We start from the raw sequence: 20,741 nt of genomic DNA on the forward strand, positions 1-20,741 counted from the left end.
CAATTATATCTTGAAAGAAAATATTTGAGATGTTCAGCTTACAGGTTTGGAGTTTGTGATTCTACATTTCCATTGTAACAGCTGAGGGCTTCACAAACATCTAAACCGGAGCATTTTCCTGCTATGAGCATGAGATCTGTGATGCTGTCATTGGTCAGAGGCAAATATCTGAACACAGGATTTGGGAGACACGTGATAGAGGAATGGCTTCTCAAATATTCCTTTTAAATATGTGAATGTGGGTTGTCTACATATATATTCCATTACTGTATCTGGATGAATTTTCTTTCTGAAAGCTCTACAGTCCAGCCGTAAACCCACACACTGACTTGAACGACCTAGTGTCTAGCAATTGCCACAGGTTCCTAAGTGTACCCAGTGATCTAACACTCCTGCCCAACTCAGATACAACAGACCAATTTAAGGAATGAACTGCAGCCTAAAGCCTGTTTTGCTAGCTTTCATCAATTTACATGACACAATGCTGAATATTTTTGTTTGCTACAGTTAGCAAGTCTCCTTTCCCAAAAATTCTCTCTCTGCAACCTCCACTCCCCTTAAAAAAAGATTTTAAAAAATGCATTCCAGAGACTCAAATGAACCATCATCAGTACAGCCTATCAGAAGGAAGATCTATGTCAATAATTTGACTGCACACATTTTTTCAGCCAATGGTCAAGTAACAAATGAAGACCTATCCCCAGCACAAATCTCTCTCTCAGTCCATGAGGACTGGAAGTGGAAGTCTGTCTTTCACATGGTTATGAATTCTACAGATCTCAACACAAGAAAAGCAAATACCCCTTTACTGTACATGGCATAGCTTGATTCCCTTCAGCAACACCAATGAAATTGTGGTCATTTGGAAACAGTATGGTTCATTTGCAATATTTAAGGATCAGCCAGTCTTTAATAGTGATATCCATGTGTCATACACGATTACTGGCTCTCAACACGGCTTCATTATTTCTCACTATCCAAAAGACTATCTCAAAGGTAATTCAGGGGCAAGCTTTCCAATTTGCTTTCTTCTCCTGCCAGTGAATGTACACGTCAGCTAAACTAAGCATTACATATAAGGTGTCAAATGCCAATATAAAAATCGAGTTGCTGAACTGAGCAACAGTTCTGCAGATGTGCAAAGAGTGAAGCTTGTATTAACAGCTGTAGCAGCAAAGCTTGTTACTGAACAACCATTGGAAGCAGCCTGATTTCCAATCTAGCAGATTTTTTCTTTAATCCTATGTGCCAAATCCATATTCCAGGAATATCTGACTCCATAGCTCTGTTCTGGTTTAATCCCTTATTTGGGCTTGCTCTGCATTTCTTATCTAATGAAAAGATCTTTTCATTTCAAAATACTTAAAATGTAACACTGCAAAGAGATTGCACAAAACTGGTGGTGATCCTGAACAGAGGTGAGACAGCTACTACAGTCAACATTTCTGGTAATGCAGAAGTAAAGTAAATTAGTATTTTTTCTGGTTAGGGAAAGGGATCTGTGCAGCCACAAAAGTAAGAGTTTTACAAATTGTTATTAAGGGTCAATACAAATGACCACACCACCTAAACAATTTCTCAAAAGAATACAGTCCCACTTAGCAGCACAAGTGTCAACAACACATGACAAAATAAGAATGTAAGTGCCAGAGATGGTACAGCTGGGGGTGTATGTTACTGAGAAAAAGTTACACTCTCACACAGGTGCACAGTAGTTGCCCTGTAAATTAGTGCTCTGAACTGCTGTGCAGCAGCTGGATTTGATTCCTCACTTCCTGTGCCAGCAGAGAATAGGAGCAGCATAGTGAAGTGAGTAAACGCGGCCCTGGTAGGAGAGTAGCTGTCTGAATTGCCATCAGAGATGCCTTTATATAAAGTGTGCGTAGCATCAATGGCCTCCTAATGAGAGCCCCAACCAGCCTTCTTCATCTGGGAGCCCTGAGGGAAGACAGGGCATAAACTGGAGAGGGGGAAAACAAACAAACAAACAGACAACAAATCATAAAACAACAAAAACAGCTGTGCCTGCAAACAACATATCTCCTCAAAGACCTATGGGTTGGATTCTCCAATGCCTCATACCCTGTGTAGTCCTTACACCTGTGTAACATGGGTTCTAAATCAGAAAAATAGCATTTGATACCCACTGTGAACAGGTATAAAAAAACTACACCAGGTGGAATGCGGTGGAGACTTAACACCCCCGCCCCCGGCATGTATGTATTAATCAGGAAAGAAGAATCTGTTTCCCAGTATAAACACAAGTCAGTTTTGTTAAAGTAACTAAAATCCTGCTCAGACTGTCCTGCTAGCTCTCCGCTCTAGCATCGAAGTCCTGCCAGATACGGTCTTTCATGGATTCTTTCTATACCCTTATGTAGGAGACCCATAGGGCTGGAGTCACCAATGGCTCTGAGAGTACCAGAAGTTTGTATCCATGGCAACAGATGCTAGCTACACTGTTATCTCAACAGTAAATAAGACAATTTGCTGAATAAACATTATGCCTAATGTAAACTCCCCCCCTCCCCAAAAAAACCCAAAACAACCCACTGCACTCAGTAACATGCCACTGCTCCATCCCTTGCTCCTCTAGCAGGAAGTCAGCAGCTTGAGTAGCATCTTTTAAATGTTTCCTAGCTTGCCATAAAGAAAGCAGAATAACTGTCTAGTTAAGCAGTTGGAGCTTTTGTTATTTCTTAGTTGTGTGGTATGTAGGTCTTGCATGAAATCAGCAGCCCCTTCCCAGACACCAACTGATCCTTGATGCCAGGGTTCAGAATCTGTGATCATTGAAGCAAGAGTTTAAACTATTTCTATAGCACCCTCAGCTTCTTAGAATGCCAGAATGCCCTCTTCCCCTCACCACAAGGCACAAGTAACTGAGTGACTTCAGCAGAAGTTACAATGATGCTGCAGGGGTGACGAATAGGACTCGAGGTTTCTGAGACTATGCTCATTAGTCAGTTTTTCACTCCAACCACAAGGGAAGCTGAGTAAGGTAGCACTTTGCTCACTTAGTAGTCGTAAACAAACATCATACAGACTCAAGCAATGTCATCTCCTCCAGCATTGTTACCTCTTTCCTCTCCACATCGGCTTGGATTTTCGCTTGAGTAACAGCAGCCTCCCGGAAGGAGGAGCTGGCCTGTTTAGCCTGTTCAATCAGGGTCTTCAGTTGCTGGGCTGTGTTCAGTAAGGAGTTGACCATCTCCTCCAGGTAAAGCCAGCTCCGTTGCTCTGTCATCTCTAGTCCATTCACTACTGAGGGGGATATGGCTTTGGTGGGGGTAGTGGGTGGCACAGCCAGGGCAGGAAGGGACGTCAACACTGAATATTAAGAAAACAAAACAAAGCACACTGGACTGAAGTGTTTCAACTCCACAAGATGCTTCTTTTCATATCTCAGTCAGAAGTTCAATCTAACCAAGACCCAGTTAAACAAATAGAATTAAGCCTCCCAACAGAGCAGTGACAGAGGTGTGTAGTGATCCCTTGTGGAGCTTTCAAACTTGAGGGCTGAAGAACACATGCTCTTGAAACACTTAACTCAGGGTCTGTAAAGCCTATGACTTATTAGGAGGAGGAATTAGCTACAGTGCTACTCTAGTGAAGCCTAATGCAGTCAAACTTGACAGCTGAGCTTTTTGGAACCTAAGTAGCCATGGAAGACAGATTGGGGCCCTAAGAGAAGCACATTAATTGGCTGTTTCTGCTACAATGATCAGCAATAAAATAGTTAAGGTTGATATTTGTCATCTTTGAGTTTCTCAGCTAGCTACATACATCTCTATCTCGATATAACGCTGTCCTCGGGAGCCAAAAAATCTTACCGCATTATAGGTGAAACCGCGTTATATTGAACTTGCTTTGATCCTCTGGAACGCGCAGCCCCGCCCCACCGGAGCGCTGCTTTACTGCGTAATATCCAAATTTGTGTTATATTGGGTCGCATTATATCGAGGAAGAGGTATATTAAGATGTGTGTGTCTAGGGGAGGTAGTTCACACTCACAGCTGTTGTTTCAGGCTGTCTGCAAAACTCAAAACAACAAACTGCATTTGTTTACATCTGATTCACATTTCAGAGGATTGCTTCACAACCATGAGGGCTAGAAACATTTTTGTTTTTTTGTTGTTGTTTTAAATGATAGCTTAGATTCCAGAACATAACTCTGAAGCATAATTCTGAGAAAAATCCCTGGCCACAAAATTCACAGGACCCTGAATATACTGAAAAGCTCTTCGAGGGATGAAATTCCCATTCTTGGAAAGTATCACACTTCTTCTAGAAACCTTATGGAGGAGGATAAAGGTGCAATGAGACAGGCAGACTTGTATTGTACCCAAAATATTCGAAATTGGAGCATGCTGAAAGTTAACCACCTACATTCATATTTAAGTACCTAAGCAAGGTCTAATTTTCAGAGATGCTCAGTTAATGTCAGTAGGAGTTGGGAGTATTGAGCTCCTCTGAAAATCAGGTCTCTTATTTAATTGCCTAAAATGGAAGTAGGTGATGAATATCAGAGATCCATACTTGAGAATGTTAGTCTGTAACTATGCCCTTCATAAAATGAACTGAGCAGAGTCACATAAGATTATGTGTATCTATTCAGATCGCATAGACTCTTGTTCCTAGCTTCACAGATGGAATCAGCCAGGTGAGCCACCTTAGCGGGAACAGGACGACAACAAGAGCCATTCTAGCTTACAGAAGACACAGAGAAATGATTATCCTCAAAATCTCATCAACACTGGATAACTGGAAGGACAGGCAGGCTTGAATTGTAGGTTATAGTTTTATTTGTTATAAGCAGATGGGGCTGTGACCTGAGAAGTGTAATAATATGTTACAGAGCCATGAATAAGCAGGAGCACATGCAACAGCCAGGACTATCCTTATTTGCCTTATTCTCACATGAAGCAATTAGTTATGAGAGCGTTAAGGTTGACGGTGTTGCAGAGGAGTGCAGCCAACCCCTTCTCCCATTAAAAACACACACACACACACACACACACAATTCTACACCTTTGAAAAATATCCCTAAATGTAAGAACATCTGAAAACTAAGTTCAGGCAGTCAGGCAATTCCCCACTGCCACATATTCCTTCTTCACTCACTGTCATCTGAACAAAGCAAAGCAGGGACCACAAATTCTTATGCATTGTTTTTGCAAGTGTTCACAATGTCAAACTGGCTCATGTAACATGTGGGAGCCTGGCTGCACTAGCATTCACTTGTAGCATGGAATGTTTAATCAAAATATGAGATTAATATAGACTATAGCTGCACCATCCCAAAATTTATATTCTAAATCTCTCTGGGAGTCTAATTATGGCTAAATCAGGCACACATGCTACAACAAAGGTGTATCAGAAAGAACAAAACATCACTTTTCTTTGCTCCTTGCCATGACTTTTTCACATTTACCATATTGCTAAAAAGGCCTACGAAGGCATTTAGCAAAATCCCACCAACTTTCAAAATACATCAGCTATCCATATATGTATTTCTGTTGTGTCAGTCACAGGAAGAGTATCTAGGAGTGTCAAAAACGGCCAAATGAACTGCAGTGATAAGATGAAAACTGAATCAATCCCAGATTTACAAGGTAAACAGCCACTCCTGCTATTAATCAGGCTGTGGATGGGGGGCATCCAGTACTGAAATAAGTTTACTTTAACTGTTAAACATTATTCCAGTGGTTCACTGAAGTTAGCTCGGAATGAACCATTCAGTGACATATGATACCTTGCAATCCACAGCCATCTGTGACCTGGCTGAGTGCACCCAGGAGCCTCTCATTTGCATCTCTTCAGATCCAATAACTTTCAGCACTGTCACAGATTTCTGGCTTCCTCTTCAATTGGATATACTCCTGAATGCACTGTGCTGGTGAAGTTACCTTCACCACAGAACCCCGCCAGAGCTGCTCACTGGCTAGAAGGGACCAATTAAGTGACCCCTTTGTTATATTGCACAGTTTCACAAATAGTGTTCTTCAACACATTCAGCTCCCAGTGAAATCTTACTCAACTTGAGGAATCCTCCTTTTAATCATTTTAGAATGAGCATCTAAAAATCCACCCAAAAATGTCCTTACTCAATCAGATCTGTTAGCTATCAAAGGGTATGGCTACACTTGGAATTTCAAAGCGCTGAGTGTGGTCGGAGCAGCAGAGCTGGGAGAGAGCTCTCCCAGCGCTGCACGTAAACCACATCCTCGACAGGTGTAGCGTGCAGCGCTGGGAGCGCAGCTGCCACCCTGATTACACTGAGGCTTTACAGCGCTGTATCTTGCAGCGCTCAGGGGGGTGTTTTTTCACACCCCTGAGCGCGAAAGTTGCAGCGCTGTAAAGTGCCAGTGTAGCCATACCCAAAGTGTGGCAACACAATCTGGTACGCTATTTCAAGAATTTTTCCCTGTCAATATATTCACAACGTCTCTTACTGTTTGTTATATTTGGCTATTAAATGAAACAACCCATGGTGACTAGGATTCACAGAACAAACAAGCAAGCAGAGGCTTCAGCTTTAGCAGGCTAGTGTGAAAGTAGAATGAATTATATTGTAAAAATAGAAAGAATTAAAGAAATGCTGTGTGTACCTTTAAGCAAAAGAGCTGAAATGCTGCAATCGAGGTGTCAGGAATGCAGACATAAGGTAAAACAATTGCTCCACTTAAGGGCAATTGGTGAAGAATTAGCCTTAGATCGATAAGAGTTAGTAAGGAAGTAGGATATGTATGCTGTGCCCCAGGTGAATTTTACAGTTTTGCTCTCTTTGTCCCTTTGTTTAGTTCCCGCCCTTTTATCTGTATAAATAAGATAGAAACTATCTTGCAAGGTGCTCACATTATCTGGGTGTTATTAACAGAGCGCTGTGCTAATAAAAGAGTGGTCTGACAAACTGAGTCCTGAGTCTAACTTTGACAATTTGGAGGTCCCACTGAGATGGCAACTGTCTTCACTGGGGCTGTGTGATTCTTGACTGTTTTTGTAGGATGACTATGGCAGCTGGCACCTGGGCATTTGGCCCGAGGGGTCCTCCACCAGAACAGAAAGGCACATGGTCACAGGGAAGCCTACGCAGCGAACCTGTTGGTTCCCACTCTGTTCTGGTAGGGATCCCAAGATCTGACATCAGGAATCTGGTCAGGTAATTATTTCTGTGTTTTTTCCAGACTGAGGACTGTCCTATCTCTGTGTCTATCCGTCCTTCCTGTGGAGTGTTTGAGCCTGGGTGCCATCTCCATCCGGGGATCGGCCAACGAAGGAGTTCCTGTCCCCGCAGTCTGAGTGAGTAGAATCTGCACAATTGTAGTCGCACTGCACCTTGGGTAAAACCCCTGGTGTGAAAGCAAAGGGCAATTGAGGCAGTAGCCTGTGGGCTCCTTGTGTGTGTTGCACCGGGCATTGCTCTGACGAACTCGAATTTCCTTCTGGTACAATTGGTGTGTAAAGTCCTCCTGTATGGGTAACCAGACGTTTAAATCGGGACAGTTCCCTAAACAAACACCGGCTCATTTATGTATTTTAGGATGGGTCCAGACTCCTGTAAAAAGGGTCCGGACTCCTGTAAATTTCTGGAAAATCCCAAAACTCAGAGGCCACTGTTAAAATCTTGGAACAAAGACCAAGTGGACATCTTAAAGGACAAACTCGGCCAACCAAAAACTAAACTGGCTAAAGGAGAGGTTAATTGTTTCATGCAGTGGTGGGAAGAGGCAAATCGTAGCTGGACAAAATCAAAAACTTGCCTCTCTCAAATATTCAAATAATAAGTTAAAAGCTTTATTAAAAGCCTCCTCTCCCACCACCAGACTCAGCATTCCCCTTTACCCCACTCTCCAAACCCCAGATCGATCCCACCCCCCTTCATACTCCCATCTCATTGTAAAAAGGACAAAAAGCCCCTTGTTCTGTTCCCCTTTGTTGTCTGCCTCAAAAACTGATTCTTTAGTGTTCCACTACCAATTCAGCACGGAGGGTGGGCTCCTCAACTAGCCCGCACCCTTCCTGGTCCCTTTCCTTGAACATTTCTTTCAAAATTGTGAAGTGACAGCAATATCACTCACAAAAATGGTTTATGGGGGGGGGGGGGGAGAGCAGGATCGGGCCCAGACAAGCAGGCAAGCAACAGATAAAGAAACTGAAAAACAGGTTGGAAGTCTTAAGGGCATAGTGTCAGGACTAAGAAAAGCATGAACCCCTGGAACAATACTTAAAATTGTGAAATCTAAGGTGATAAAGGTGTCATTTTGGGAGATAAACAAGTGATTTCAGGAAAGAGTGAAGAGTTAACTCTACAGAGGCTGGAGAGAATTAAGCAGTTAAACTTTATGAAAATGTTAAAAAGGACCATGTTAAAGAAAGAGAATTCTTGGTTTGGGCCCTTTTCCAAAAGAATGCCTGTAAATAATCCAAATATATATACAGTTATGTAAAAACAAAGCAGTGTAAAGGAATGTTAAGGAAAAGAAAATGTGTATCTATTTGTCTGTGAAAATACGTAAAGTTCTAAGAATCTAAACCAGCACATCTGGTTTGTAAAACTCTTATTTTGCAGGTGTAAGATAAATTGGTTTTGTTTTTGTTTTTAATGCCACTAAAAATTCATTTGACTCTTTAATTCAAAGTTGCAAAACTGGCAGACCTTTTTGCAAGACACAGGTAATTAGTGTTGTTTGGCTTTGGGATTTAGCATTTAACCCTTAAGGGGTAACTTGATTCTTTACAAAATTTAAAATGTTTTTAAATGAAGACCAAATCATGGCTGCTATAGGGCAGTCAAAATTAGGAGAATAGGGAAAGATTCTGCAGTCTTTTTGTTTGGTTGGTTTTTTTGTAACAATAGCAGATAAGAGCTGTAGTGAAAGAATAAGAAATTAACAGTGCCCCTCTGAGGCAATAGCAGAGATGAGGTGCACAAAACAAAAAGCAGCAATGTTAAAAACACTAAGCCTTAAGACGGCTCTGTATAATCAGACTGTCACTTTGATAAGGGTACTTGAAAATTCTAAGAACAAAAGAAACCGTTACACCTTATGTAAAAATTGATATGGCTAATGTTTTAAAAAAAAGTTATAGTATAGAAGAAATGTGCATTTTCCCTAGGACATGCAGTGTATATTGTAGAAATGGGTAAAAGAAATGCAAATAAAACGTTCTGCTGAATTAAAATCCTACTAGGGCTCCAAAAATAGCCACGATAGGCTGTGTTTTCTATTTCAGATCCCTGTGTGTTAAGACAGAGCCTCTGAGCTCTGCTGACGGCTTTGAATACAAAAGCCAAGTCTGTGCTGATGCAAATTACCTAACTGATAAAGAAAGGTGAGAACTGCCAGCATAAAAGAAGCTGCAAATAAAAAACATACCTGGTCAGCAAACAAATTGCCTAAATAAAAGGCATGGTGTAACAAGATACCTTTAATAGATTTAATGCTAATGTTATTGTTAATATTAAACATTAAAATAAATTTAATGTTAGTAAGTACCCCTGTAACAACGTACAGCGTGTATGATTTTTGGAAAAATCCTTTAAGGTAATATGGTAATAATGCTTCTCAGCTATTACTTGAGAATAAACTTAAAGCTTAACACAGCAGGAAAAACATTACAAACTTGGTCTGCTATATAAGAGGAAAATAACTAAACAGTGGAATAATTTCCCCATAACCCTTAAAAGTAGAAGCCATAAACACCTGGCCTGCCTATTTAAAAAAAAAAAAAGAAAAAGCACAGGAAAATATGGGGATAATTCCTCTGTTTTGCCTGCAATCAACAAGGGTATTTGTAAAAGAACGGAATCTTTAAGCAATAATCAATGCCACCCCAAAAGGAGTAGAAAAATGTTATTTGTCTTTCAGAAAATCCAAAGTACTGTATAATGGGCTATGTGTATGTGTTAATTCTTGGGGAAAAGTGTTTAAAAAATGTTAGCAACCCATCAGAAGTCAAATGTAAATGTAATGTAAGTACAGTGTTTACCAATAACCACATTTATTATTTGCCACAACAACCAAAAAAAGAAAGTCTCACTGATTTAGCTGAGTTCTCTATCAATTTTGGCACTGAATGGCAAACAGTTACCAATCATCTGTTAAAAGGTAAAAAGGTAACATAGTTCCTAGAAAAAAAAACAAATGTGGGAAACAGGACCATTCATATTATACACGCAAATGGGGACATGTTAAGAATTGCCACTGCAGAAAGACATAACAGCTTACCATTGGCATAACATTTTCTGGATGGTCTCCCACAACTACTGGCACACTAATGATACTACCCCTAACTGTATGTGTTTAATTGAAATGTTTAAAATGTGCTGGTGGATAAAACGAATGTATGCAAAGCTAAAGCCACAGGCCCAAATCACCTCCTAGTTTCTATTACATGGACTAAATAAGAAGTGACACTGGCGATTAATAATCTTAGTGTCAAAAGGGGGATATGTAGGAGCAGGATTTTATAATGTTCCATGAGAATTAATGCATAATTTGATTTCATCCTGCTAGCCACCCTTTTTGAATAGCAGAAAGAAATGACTCTCTGGGACTATAAGATTCTGTTTTCCCACATGCATTACAAATTGGGCCCTCTCTAACTCTTTGTTTTAAGATTTAGTTAGTAAGAGACAGGATTCTCTATTGTGTCTATGTTAAGTAAATTAGAGAAACACTGAAGGCCTGGGTCTCAATGTAAATTGTCTTGGTTATTGATTGTAAAACTTAGCAAGGTTTAAATTGCAATGCCTTTTGGCTCGACATAAAATACTGCTGTTTGTGTGATGAGGAATGTATTGCATCAGGAAAAGATAAGTAGTGAAGGCCATTGTTATAGCCAGAGTCAAGGAAGAAGTAGTAAAGAGACTAAAGAACATCAAAGAATCATCAGGCACTGCTTACTAGCCAGATGGCTGTTAAACTGTCTGGCATTGCAGAGTAGATACGTGCTTCGCAGTGTAAGAATGCACCACCCCCAGCGAACCAATCACCACCTCAGGACCATGCAGAGTCAATTTTGACTCCAGAAGAAGAGGTAGGGGAACAGCCTGCAATACCTGACAATTTATGCTCTCGTAAGGGTTCCCAGAAGCAGACGACGACCTAAAGCAAGGCCCAAGAAGAAGCAGCAGTGAGCCTAGCGCCTGCTGCCTGGTGGACATAAAACCATGACTGCAGTTCCCTCAGTTGAGGTTGTCAGAACCAGAAGGGCCCTGCCTCCAACATGCGTCTCTGGTGGCACTTGTTTCTTGGCTGCTGGTGTCTTAAGGTCTGGGGAGTCCACAATGACAATTCTTTTATCCAGCAACAAGTGTGGATAGCACAGACCCTTAATATTTCTAAATGCTGGGTCTGCAGCCACATCCCAGCCCACTCTCAAACTGATGTTCCTGTCCTGGCTATCCCACTCAATTTCCCAGACCTCACTGGAGGACCTCGTCCATTTAACACAACATGGAACAGTAACGACACCTGGGAAGAGGTTATTGGCAGTTCCTTTATCCCACTTGGGGGAGTAATACAGCATGCAAAAAGGCTCCTGAGGTTACAAGCAGTAGTTGAAATAATGGCAAATAAAACTGGCGAAAGTTTAAGAGCCCTGGCCAAAGAAACAGGGGCAATCCGACAGGTGACCCTCCAAAACTGTCAGGCATTGGACATAGTGCTGGCGGCCAAAGAAGGGACCTGTGCTCTCATTGGAAAACAATGTTGTGTGTTTATACCTGACGACACCAATGAGGTAACAGATCACACTAGCCACTTACAGCAAATCACACATCTTCCCCATAAAGAGAGAGTTCTTTATGGAAGTGTCTAAGTAACCTGTTCAATTTATCTGGCACAGAAAACTGGTTGTTTCAGGACTATTTTGTTTGGAATCCTAATGATTTTTGTATGTTTTCAGTTAATATCCTGTTGTATCCAGAGTTGTGTAAGGTATGTCACCCCGGTGAATGCCCCAAAACAGACTGCTGATATAATAATTTCGAATATTGCTGATGAACAAAGAGATAAAGAACAGTTAATATGTGGAACCCACTAAAATGTTGATCATGGCGTAGCTTGACCAAAAGGAGGGACTGCGAAAGCAGAATGAATTATATTGTAAAAATAGAAAGGATTAAAGAAATGCTCTGTGTACCTTTAAGCAAAAGAGCTGAAATGCTGCAATTGAGGTGTCAGGAATGCAGACATAAGGTAAAACAATCACTCCACTTAAGGGCAATTGGTGAAGAATTAGCCTTAGATCGATAAGAGTTAGTAAGGAAGTAGGATATGCATGCTGTGCCCCAGGTAAATTTTACAGTTTTGCTCTCTTTGTCCCTTGTTTAGTTCCCGCCCTTTTATATGTATAAATAAGATAGTTTATGTCTTGCATGGTGCTCACATTATCAGGGTGTTATTAGCAGAGCGCTGTGCTAATAAAACAGTGTGGTCTGACAAACCATGAGTCCTGAGTCTAACTCTGACAATTGCAATCCCCAGCATAGCTTGCCATTGCCAAAGCATACACCTATGACTATATTAGGCATAAAAAGCAAATGTAAATACTAGGGCTGTCAATTAATCACAGTTAACTCACATGATTAACTCAAAAAATAATTGCAATTAATGGCACTGTTAAACAACAGGATACCAATTGAAATTTATTAAAATATTTTAGGATGTTTTCTACATTTTCAAATATATTGATTTCAATTACAGCACAGAGTACAAAGTGTACCGTGCTCCCTTTATTTTTTTTACTGTGCAAATATTTGTAATAAAACAATAGTATTTTTCAATTCACCTAATACAAGTACTATAGGACAATCTCTATCATGAAAGTTGAACTTACAAATGTAGAATTATGTACAAAAAGAAACTGCATTCAAAAATAAAACAACGTAAAACTTTAGAGCCTAAAAGTCCACTCAATCCTACTTCAGCCAATCGCTCAGACAAACAAGTTTGGTTACAATTTGCAGGAGATAATGCTGTCTGCTTCTTGTTTACAATGTCTCCTGAAAGTGAGAACAGGCGATCGCATGGCACTTTTGTAACTGGTGTTGCAAGGTATTTACGTGCCAGATATTTTATACATTTGTATGCCTCTTCATGCTTTGGCCACCATTCCAGAGGACATGCTTCGATGCTGATAATGCTCGTTAAAAAAATAATGCATTAATTACATTTGTGACTGAACTCCTTGAGGAGAATTCTATGTCTCCTGTTCTGTTTTACCTGCATTCTGCCATATATTTTATGTTATAGCAGTCTTGGATGATGACCCAGCCACATGTTCATTTTAAGAACACTTTCACAGCAGATTTGACAAAATGCAATGTGAGATTTCTAAAGATAGCTACAGCACTCGACCCAAGGCTTAGAATCTGAAGTGCCTTTCAAAATCTGAGATAGATGAGGAGTGGAGCATGGTTTCAGAAGCCTTAAAAGAGCAACACTCAGATAGGGAAACTATAGAACCTGAACCACCGAAAAAGAAAATCAACCTTCTGCTGGTGGCATCTGACTCATGATGAAAATGAACATGCGTTAGTCCGCACTGCTTTGGATTGTTATCAAGCAGAACCCATCATCAGCATGGAAGCATGTACTCTGGAATGGTGGTTGAAGCATGAAGGACATAAGAATCTTTAGTGCATCTGGCACGCAAATATCTTGTGGTGCCGGTTACAACAGTGCCATGTGAACGCTTGTTCTCACTTTCAGCTGACATTATAAACAAGAAATGGGCAGCATTATCTCCTGCAAATTGTAACCAAACTTGTTTGTCTGAGCGATTGGCTGAAGTAGGACTGAGTGGACTTGCAGGCGCTAAAATTTTACATGGTTTTATTTTTGAATGCTGGGGTTTCTTTTACATAATTCTACATTTGTAAGTTCTACTTTCATGATAAAGATATTATACTACAGTACTTGTATTAGATTTACTGAAAAATAATATTTCTTTGGGTTTTTTACAGTGCAAATATTTGTAATAAAAAATAAGGTGAATACACTTTGTATTCTGCGTTGTAACTGAAATCAATATATTTGAAAATGTAGAAAACATCCAAAAATATTTACTACATTTCAATTGGTATTCTATTTCTTAACAGTGTGATTAATCGTGATTATTTTTTTTAATCGCTTGACAGCTCTAGTAAATACCATCATTGTTAAAAAACATACAATGGCACATTTATACACTAGTGATGGAATCATTTCTACAAATACCATTGGTCACGGAGCAATGTCCAACACAGCTGAAAATAACAGTGTTAAGGACATAATAACGGTGTTTTCAATTCCCACCACTGTCTGATGATAGCCTTTGAGAAGGGTCAGAATAAAATTTCTTTCCCTACCAAGTTTGTCTCTCCATTTGGCATAGGCAGATCCTCCTCTACCTCCTGCATGATGAATACACCTGAACGTAACAGTGCTTTCCGTAACAACTTCAGGCTAAGTCTTCATCTAGTGCAGCAGCATTGTGAAGGTTAGCTCACCTCTGAAGAGAGTATTTGTCAGAGTAAATGCTGCTGCAGGGTACAAAATATTGTTTTCACTAAAATGGTGGCTACCAGCTCTAGAGTTATGATAGAAAGTTTACTACGGGGGAAGTTCTTGAAAATAAAGCAACACACGAGGACTGAAATCTTCAAAGCATCTAAAGGATCTGGATGTACAATTCCCTGTAACTTTAATGGGAACTAGACTTTGAAAAACTCAGCATAGGTATTTGGAATCATAGCGATATAGTCATTAGATACTAACAGCCCTCTTCAGGTTGTCAGGCTAATTTCCCGAAGGAGGCTGTGATCTCCTCAGCAGTGGTGAAAGCAAAGCCAGGGAAAAGAAGTCTTTGTCCTCTTTTGCTTCAGACTGGGAAAACAGAACTTAGCACAGTGGAACCTAGCTATAAGAAACTCAAATACAGTGAAACACCATTTATAGGTCCCAATTCAGGAAAGCATTCCTGTCCATTTTACGCATGGGCTTATGCCCCCTAAGCCAGGGGTTCTCAAAAAGGGGGTTGTGAGCTGTCAGCCTCCACCCCAAACCCCGCTTTGCCTCCAGCATTTATAATGGTGTTAAATATATATATATATATATATTTAACATAAATATATGTTAAATATTTATATATATATATAAAAAAGTATTTTTAGTTTATTGGGGGGGGGGTCGCACTCAGAGGCTTGCTGTATGAAAGGGTCACCAGTACAAAAGTTTGAGAACTACTGCCCGAAACACATACTTCAAAGTAAGCACAAGCTTAAGTGCTGTCCTGAATAGGAATGGGTTTATGTGCTTTCCTGAACTGGGGCTGTACTGAAGTAAACTGAAAGTCCTCAATTGCTTCAGTACAGCGCAACAATGTGTGCAATGCAGTTTTGATTGTAGAAAACCTCGACTTCATGAAGTTCTTTTCAAGAAAAGTGATTTCACTGCATTGAATACTGAATATTCAGTAAGTCAGGGACTGAAATAAATGCAATAGCATATTAGAAATTTTCAGGTCATAATTTATCACTTGATATACAAACAACAAGAGCAAGACAAATCTTGTCATGAATTTAGATGAGGTTAGTACTTCCTGAAAATCAGAAGTAGCCAACTGTATGACATGATATGTTGGACAGGTGACCTTTACTGACAGGTAGCACTACAAGTGTAGGAACATGAAGCAGATAACTGACATTTTGCCCTAAAGTCCTTATTAAGACAGTAAATTAAACAGATGTTTGCACACTATAATCACAGTACTATTTGTATTTAGAGACAGAAAGGAGACCTGCCCTCTTTCATAAGAGATTGTTTGCTAACAACTTCTTCCAGTGCTGGATTTTCTACACAATAAGGACAACAGTTTGACATTTGATAACACTATCTAATAGGAAGTATTTGTGCTCTCTCGGTGTTAGCATAAGACTCAGTAAATGCCAGTCAATGTTTACAAACTTCATTCATTTCCTTTGTGAAGAGACCAATATTTAATCAATAGACTCAAGCCCTGAAAGAGAAGCAAAGATTTAAATTTTATTTTTGACAGAGCAGAAATTTATCGCATTGCTCCACCCGGTAGTGCAAAGTTTAGCTGTAAAATGTTATATGCTACTTCACAATTAAAGAGAATCAAAATCTGTCTGGAAAGGTATATTAAAAAGTTATCCCAGTGCACACAAGTTAGCCATCTAACGGAAGCATTTTGCAGTTAACAAAAATTCTCACATGTCTATAAACCGATTAGCAGAGGCCTAGCTTCACTTTAAAAATATTGTTATTAACATCTTGTATTATAGGCCACAACTCCAAAATAAGTGAATACAGGCATTGCAAACATGCTTCCTGTCCTGAAATATCTGTGCCATGACACTGTGCCAAAGCTCGACTTCTATCAAAACAGAAAGCAAATATTGAAGAACATGAGTGGCCTAGTAATTATTTTATCCAATCTTTGCTTTGTAACGTGGACATCAGTTTATCTGATAAAAACACTAAAAAATAGAAAGGCCTGATGAGGGTTAAAAAGGGAAGAGGAAATTAATTTTTCCTTCTGGTATACAAGCTGCCAGGCTCATTTCTGTATTTACATATGCATTTCTTGGAAGACAAAAGAATTAGTAAAAGGGCTTAAAAACTGTTCACCTTCAGCTCTCCAGTGTCAATAACCTCAACATTTCATTAGATGCCACATGAATACACGTCCATTTGACTCCTTCCTGAATGGCTTCATAGACTCAGAAATGAGAGAAGTAAAAGGCCCATTAGGACATCTAATCCAGCAACCAGCCACAGCAGAGCAGAGTACTTGCCTACTGTATGCTTGTTGTCCAGCTTCATTTTAAAGCAGTGTCCCCCAAACTTTTCAGGGTAGTGCCCCCCTTACTCCTGTCTGCACTCCACAACTGCCAGGGAGGTGGGGAGGAACTGGACATGGATGGGGGTAAAGGGACTGTAGCTGGGAATGGAGACTTGGACAAGGGCCGAGGCTGGGGCCGAAGCCATGGCCAGGTTGTGGTGGAGGCCAGCAGCTGCCGCCAAGGCTGGGGGCGGAGCAGGGTTGGTGGTGCTCCCTCCCTGTCCCCCATGGGGCTGGCCCAGGCCCTGCTGTGCCTCCCCACCCCTGGAGGGGGAGAGGGAGGAGACATCCAACAATTTGGGGACCGCTGTTTTAAAAGGGACACCATGAACTTCTGTCTGCTACAAGTGACGTGTAAGATTAAGTGGAAGAGATCAGTATTAGAGACCACTCCCTATACCCAAATGTAAAAGTTACATTAATACAAAATTAAGTTTGCAGCAAATAATTATATAAGGCATTCAGAAACCCACTGAGCATGCTTAGATGTGATTTTTCAATTGCTTATTAATTTTGGTTTTAAATTGCACCTATCCAAACCTACCATAGGCTATAGACTAGTTAGAAGGAGGATGAAGGGCACAGTTGTGGGAGTCAGGCATTCTGGGTTCTTAGGCCTGGTTCTCCACTAATTTGTTATGTGACTGGACAAGTCATTTAACCACAGTTTTCCACATCTACAGAATGATAACACCTTCCGAGCTCATAGGGTATTGTAAGGGTTATTTGTTTGTAAAATGCTTTAAGAAACTCAGATGAAAGGCATAACAGAAAAGTGCAAAGTGCTATTACACGTTTCCCAGTTACAGGAAAAATGGCTGAAGTTTGAGACAGGGGCCAGACTTTTAAACAATAAATTTAAATTCACCTTTCAGTGAAAGATATCAACCACTTATTCCAATGGAAATTTGCATTCCAGTGATCAATATACTCCTTATCAATTCTTATGCAGAATGGCTCTATGGAACAGTATGGGCCCATTCCCGCTCCCACTGAAGCCTCGTCTCAGCTGAGGCCTCTAGGTGCTACTGCAATACATATAAATAACAGCAGCATATCTCCCCTTAATTTCAATAGGCACAAGCTCTGTGAGCATAAAGCGTTTTGCCAATATTTGGTGACTAAGCTCTTGAAATCCCACCATGTACACAGCTTTTCCACAATACTTATTAATGATAAGCCATTCTAAATTAATATATTAGAAAAAACTTACACTGAAGTGTAGGGGACACAGCATCTGTAAGATGCCACCTTACTTGTCAGTACAATAAGAACCAGATATTTAAATTATTTTCAAACCAAGATCTCTCCCAGCAACGAGAACGGGAATTCAAGATGCATAAGCATTGTGAAGGAGGGATATGTTCAGATCACATAAATTTTTTTGCCATTTTTTCAGAGAGATACTTTTAAGCAGTACAGATGGAAAGTTGTTTTGCTAATAGTGTAATTCTGTTTAAACAAAGACAGGTCAAGTTTCTTGATAGATAGCACAAGAATCCATACTTTGGTTATCTACTTTACCAGAACTTCTGTACTGATTATTGGAACTGGTAAGACAAAACACTGCAGTTCATAAGATCTGTGCTAATTTTTGGAACTAAAATCTCTTTTCTGTACAAAATACTATAATTACATTGACTTCAGAAGACAAATATATAAATGGCACAAGTCAGTCATATTCAGATCTTATCCTACATCCACTAAAATATCATTGCTACACTGGGATTGGGTCATTAGTGCTGTATGGAAGGACCCTAGTATACATTTTGGGAAAATAAAAGGTTATCAGCCAAGAATTCAGACTTTATACCTAGAAAACTTATGCTGCTCCCAATCTGCATAGTTGCAATGTTCTGGAAATAGCTCCTCCTCTTTTAAATCCAGTAAACACCTTCCCCAGTCTTCAGATATATCACAAAACTTGTCAGTTGTCATTCCTGAGGGACTGGTTAAAAGGCCCAAAGTGCATCACAGTTACCAATCTGTGTAACTCCCAGTTTGCTTTTGACAGGTTGAGCTTTTCTTGACAGGCTGACTATGTGTCAAGTTTTACTGAATCAAATCCCTGTTTTACAACTGCTGTTTTGGTGTAGAAGATAGCTTGTGAGGCAAACAAGGAAATACTCCCCATTCCTTTAGAAGGAATCCTTCATACAAGCACCGCTTTCCTTCCATGTGGAAGGAGAGGGTCAGCTACCTCCGCTCTACCGTCTCCAACTTGTCTCACCTTCAATTCCATAGTCTGCAAAGGCCTTGCTGTGCATTCTGTGACTGATACTGGGAAAGGGGATGGAGACAGACTGACCAGAGGAATGGGAGGGGACAGCAGATGCACTTTGTCCATTGCCCAGACTTGGAGAAATCAAGTGAAAAATAACACATTCCCAAGTCTGTATGAAGTTTTTGGTGTGGTCACTGCAGCAAAATGAAACCTAGCAGCATGACTCCCACAACTCCAGGGAGCCAGGAGTGGAGGATCCTAAAAGGGTCATACTCGATGCAGAGGGAATGATCCGGGCCAGTGTTTTTCATCTTAGAAGTCAGAAGGCACAGCATAGTTTCACTGAGCAATAAACATGAACTATTCTATATTTAGGAGGGACAAGGCCTATTCTTAAGGCAATAACACTGATGTTTTCCTTTCTCCCAATGGAAAGCAATCCCAGTTCAGTGAACAGCAATGCAATTGAAAGCAGTGTCCCAATCTATCACTTTCAAAAACACCTATCAGTTATGTAGGATTTTTTGGGGTGCCTCTTTCTACAAAGAGGACATTAAAGGGTGCAATATTGTTATAGCCCTGTCTGTACCAGGATATTAGAGACAAGGTGAGTGAGGTACAAGCTTTCGAGTTTACACAGAGCTCTTCTTTAGGTATTTATGTAAGCTCGAATGCTTCTCTCTCTCACCAATAGAAGTTGGTCCAGTAAAAGATATTACCTCCCCCATATTGTCTGTCTCTGACATTAAAGGTTAGATTTTCAGAAGAGGCAGAGCAGGGGCATGCACTTGTTATGCTTGCAAAACTCAAGTTTAGGTATGTGTTTTTTTTGAGGGAAAATCTACTGTGCTTTCTTTTTAAAAAGTTTGATTCTAACGTTCTGTCCGCACTACAACTTTCAAGCCCAGTTAAGGAAACCAAAACAGTTTATAAAGAGCTGCAAAATAAGTTTTTACAAAACTATTTTTGAACTCTTACCAGGGAGACAGACAATCTAACACAACACAGTTGTCATGTGGAAAGAGCTTTGTAGCATTTGCTGCAGAACTCCACCTGCTCGCCCCAAAACTCCCACAATACACAGTAAGATACCAACGAAGGTTACATCTCTTTCCAAACCAGGAAATACGTACACACAACTTTGGCAAGACTGCACATTCCAACTAATGCAGTTATCATTTAAACTTTCTGAGATAAATGTATTAAACCTAGAGAAAAAAATATACAGCAAAATAGACAACAAAAAAGCAAACCACCTTATCCTCAACTTTGTTAAGTCACTAAATGCCTGATTTACACCTTGCACCTTTATTCTCATCTTCTCAGCATAACATGATTTGCCTTCTGCAGCTTTGTCCTCAGCAGAATAGATCCCTGATCTGTAGCGAAATCTGCTAAACCACAAATATCATTCTGGGATGATACATCTCAGTCTCAAGGGATGGAGAATTGATTTGGGGGCATGGAATCATAAGATTATACCTCGGGGAAAAAAAAGAAAAACCTCCCAGGAAGGTGACCGAAAACCTGCTGATCCACAGAAAGGAATGGAAATTTTAGACTCAGCTGCATGTGAATTTGTATGTGGAGAGTGGGAAACGGTACCTCAAATACAGGACTTTATTAGTCAAAATCAGCAAAGCTCCTGGCTCACAACATC

The 20,741-nt window shown here is 40.2% G+C and overlaps 1 protein-coding gene and 1 long non-coding RNA gene across 5 annotated transcripts in view; one reads left to right on the forward strand and one right to left on the reverse strand.

Annotated features, from left to right (window-relative positions):
• Positions 1 to 20,741, reverse strand: part of DEAF1 (DEAF1 transcription factor) — a 49,555-nt gene that overhangs the window by 14,134 nt on the left and 14,680 nt on the right. For all 4 annotated transcript variants that reach the window (XR_004376987.2, XM_032804253.2, XM_032804244.2 and 1 more), the window contains one exon: positions 3,080 to 3,330. Coding sequence is in view for 3 of the 4 variants with exons in the window: in XM_032804253.2 (XP_032660144.1) it covers positions 3,080 to 3,330 (251 nt within the window). In the remaining variant the exon portion in view is untranslated. The remainder of the gene's footprint in view (positions 1 to 3,079; positions 3,331 to 20,741) is intronic.
• Positions 9,178 to 10,149, forward strand: LOC142046839 (uncharacterized). Its single transcript, XR_012655880.1, has 2 exons — positions 9,178 to 9,336; positions 9,873 to 10,149. It is a non-coding gene; the product is annotated as an uncharacterized LOC142046839 (long non-coding RNA).

This window comes from Chelonoidis abingdonii, chromosome 4, assembly GCF_003597395.2.
Source record: "Chelonoidis abingdonii isolate Lonesome George chromosome 4, CheloAbing_2.0, whole genome shotgun sequence".
NCBI classification, from domain to species: domain Eukaryota; kingdom Metazoa; phylum Chordata; order Testudines; family Testudinidae; genus Chelonoidis; species Chelonoidis abingdonii.